At 52.9% G+C, this 3,570-nt stretch overlaps 2 protein-coding genes across 2 annotated transcripts; both read right to left on the reverse strand.

Moving 5' to 3' along the window:
- Positions 1–26: 26 nt before the first annotated feature.
- LOC112462440 lies at positions 27–1,827 on the reverse strand (the record flags this gene model as incomplete). Its single annotated transcript, XM_025028221.1, has 2 exons — positions 1,170–1,827; positions 27–1,053 (listed from the first exon to the last, which is right to left on the reverse strand). Coding segments are annotated over exons 1-2 (1,518 nt in total), but the record flags the coding sequence as incomplete, so codon positions are not given.
- Positions 1,828–2,825: 998 nt separating this feature from the next.
- LOC112462439 lies at positions 2,826–3,332 on the reverse strand. Its single transcript, XM_025028220.1, has 2 exons — positions 2,989–3,332; positions 2,826–2,908 (listed from the first exon to the last, which is right to left on the reverse strand). The coding sequence occupies exons 1-2, from the start codon at positions 3,299–3,301 to the stop codon at positions 2,826–2,828; spliced, it is 396 nt and encodes a 131-aa protein (XP_024883988.1). The 5' UTR covers positions 3,302–3,332.
- Positions 3,333–3,570: the final 238 nt, after the last annotated feature.

Consider the following 3,570-nt stretch of genomic DNA (forward strand, 5'->3'; position numbering starts at 1 on the left):
TCTCGCACGCGAAAACGTCGCCAAACCCTCGTCGCGTGCTCGTAGTCTCTCTCGCTCGCGGTCTCGTCGGTCAGAGAGCTGTAAAAGGCCTCGCGCGGCGGAAGCTCGGTATCCCGCAGTTTATCCGCGCCGTCGACGTACTCGTACGGAAACACACCCTTGCGAGTGAGCAGATCGAAATCCTCCGCGCTCAAATCCGCGTACTCCAAACGCGTGATTCTCAGCTTGTCCCTGTTCAGATAGGACGCCAGGGTTTCGATACTCGCCGCTAAAAATTTATACAAGTCCACGAATCGAAGCTTCACGTACAAATCCCGTTTTCCGTCCGTCTGCGTCTCCTTAACGGTCTTCGAGAAAGATATGTAGCTTTCCTTCGTGAGTGGCAGCAGATCGACCCCGCCCTCGAAATCGTTTGCGATTTTCTCGACGACGAAGTGCGCGTCGTAACCCGACAAATTGTGAAAGAACACGGGAATCACGTAAACGTTTCTATAATTCAGATTGCAACGAGAATGCGCCGGACCTCTGTAACGTCCGGTTAGGTGACAGTGATCCCGCACGCGATTGTTCTCCGGTCGAAACGGTTTCTCGCACACGTGACAATGAGTCGCGAGCAGAAATTCGCTTTTCTCGTCCTCCGTGAGTTCCACCATCGCTACATTGGTGGAAAATTTATTCTTAACGTGACGCGCGAGAACGCGAAGCTCGTTCACGAACCACGAAACGCAATCCTCGCCGCGACGATATCTGTACGCGGACGCGGTATCGTCGTAGGTGCAGCACAGATAGTAGCCCACGCTGAACGGTATGTGACGCTGATAAGCGTATCTTTCCGTTCTCGAGCCCCCCTCGACGTTCTCCCTCTCCCGTCGCTCGAGAAGACACTCCAGATCCGCGTACACCACGAAGGGAAGTCGCTCCTTTCTGTCGTAATTGTCGAAAGACAGCCACTTGTCCCTCTCGTTCGGGAGAACGACGGCGCAGTCGTTTATTCGGCCGCAGTCGACGCTGTGGGCGGCCAACTTGTCGCGCGTATAGAAATAGTGTAGACATCTGCGAAAAAAATAACGTGCGAGCGATTACTGTGCGTATGTAAAAAAAAAAAATAACGCCTCGTCTTTTTCCTTATTCCCTCGTGTTTTTTTTTTCATTTCATTTCTTTTACCTACCGATCGCAAACGTGCTTCGCGCACCGTTTCGCGGTCAATTGCGAATTCACCAATCGCGACAGATTCTTTATCCAGGCGAAATGGCCCCTGTTGACGCCGCGCAGCGTATCGGGCAGATACAGCAGATTTACGTGCCTGTCCCGCTTATCGTCGGTCAACCGCAGAGGCACGATCGCGTTGTGGTCGGCGCCCCGGCCAAATTTAGCTTTCTTTTCAATTTCTTCCCGAGTTGCAAACACGTTGATCGATACGTCGTTCTGACGTTCGAATTTTCCGATCTTTTTCAGATCTATGGGAAAATCGATCCCGTCGAGATTCAGCACCGTCGCGTAATCGGGATACGAGCCGAGTCGTTCCGCGTTGCGCTTGGCGGGGTACAGAGCCGCGACCACCGCGCGCGCGAAACACGTGTCGTTCTCCGACGGCACGTTGACCACCGCCCTTTTAACTCTTATACTCAGCGGTATTTTCATCCAACATCCCACGCGCATGGGATTACACTTGTTCACGTTCACGATTAGGTTCAATATTCGCGACAACGCTCATCCGCTGTCGCGTTCCTGAAATTCTTCCAACCGCGTTAGAATCGCGTCGCGCACGTGCCTATCGTACCACTCGCTCAGATCGGACCATGGGAGAAGCTGTTCGTTCCGCGTAGCGATACTCTTGACGTCGGTCTTAACGTCCGCTACAAATTCACCGTTAAATATAACGTTGACCTTTAGACACCCGTGCTCGGTCATATTATCCCGCACTTTTTCGAGCACGGTGCCCTTCGCGTCGTCGAGAAATCGCGCAGGCTCGATGTACGTCGAGTTCGTCACGGCGCCGGTCAGCACGCGACGTTGGAACGCCGCGTCGATCTCGATCCACGAGAAACCTCTGTCGCTGCTGCTGCCGCCGCTACCACCTTCCCCTCCGTCCAAGCCGGCACCTACGGCGCGTTTGAATCGTCGACGCAGATCCTCCCTCGAACCTTCCAATCGCGCTATCAGAGCCACCAGAGCGCTCACGGCCCCCGTGTTTCCTCGCTTCCCGGAGCGTTTGACTCGACACTGCTCCCGCAGGAGTCGGAGACACTCGTCGCATCGCCGTCTCCACGCGCGGTAACCGTCCGCGTCGCGGACGTCCGCGGCGAGCAACTCGTCGCACTCTTTCCGCATCGCGTCCAGAAAGGTTCACCCTCGGGAACGTTGAATTTCACTCGGTCGAAAAGACGACAAGACCAGTCGGTTTGAACCCGATATATCCTGCTCTGTCCTCCGTACACCGACTCGTGATAGACATAATACTTGAGCGGCAGGCGACGCATATAATCGTTCGCCCTGGCGGAGTTCGCCAACGTCGTCTCTATCCACTTTCGCTCGCGATGGATTCGCGCTCCGATTTCCCTACGCAGATGATGGGTAGCCAGATTTCATCGCGGATCCTCCTTCGCCACCGACGCGCGCGCACTCGACAACGGTGTTTCGACTCTCGCCCATTCGTCGCCCGAATCGGACGAAAACTTAGGCATGGGCTCGCGACAGCGCAATTCGTTGTCCGATTCCTCGGACGACGGATAACGACGATCGTTCATTCGCGAGTACCCCAGCCGAGAATGCTAGCGTCTTTTCAACGTTTATAGATGTCGATAGATATCGAATCAGTCTCTCTTTATAAGATATCAATTGGACGTCTAAATACGTTGGCGTTCCGGCTGAGACGTATCGTCGACGCTACATTCGCACCGCTGACATCTATATATCAAAGTAAAAAGATCTCCATCTTGAATCCTCCCATATTAATGTTTCGGTGCAATCATAAATATCCCACAAACCTATTTTACAATTCCCTCCACACTGTGAACAGAACTCGTGCGTCAATACTTCGTCGTAAACGTTACGGACGCTGCCGCGAACGATACACCAACATGTTTTAACGTATGAGTCCAAAGTCCTCCAAATGTGTTCGGTTCTACCAATATGCAATTTGAAATTCTTGGGCCTCCACCTGCGTTCGTTTTTACTGATATGCGATCTAAAATGCTTGGGACACCACGTGTCAGCGCCAGCGAGTACGTTTCGAAATCCGATTTCTCTGCCGCGAAGCAAACGCACCATCGACGAGCAATAACGTCCGTCCGTTCCCATACCGTATTTTTTTTTACAAAATATATTAACTCTCGACCGCGTTCTAGAATCCTCGTAGAAAAAAAACCGTTTGCCGCGCCGTTCGCGCGCCGTTCAATTTATACTTCCTCGTTCGTCGTCTCGACGGAAGACGTACCCCTGCCGGACGCGATTTTCCCGGAATGATGACAACCGCTCGCCGACATCCTCCGATGAAAAATATAAAAAAAAAAAACAAAAAGGAGGAAACGACGAGAGCGACCGGGACGCCGAATTCGAACGCGCGTTAC

The sequence above is a fragment of the Temnothorax curvispinosus genome, unplaced genomic scaffold, assembly GCF_003070985.1.
Source record: "Temnothorax curvispinosus isolate PA1 unplaced genomic scaffold, ASM307098v1 QBEX01012443.1, whole genome shotgun sequence".
Taxonomy (NCBI): domain Eukaryota; kingdom Metazoa; phylum Arthropoda; class Insecta; order Hymenoptera; family Formicidae; genus Temnothorax; species Temnothorax curvispinosus.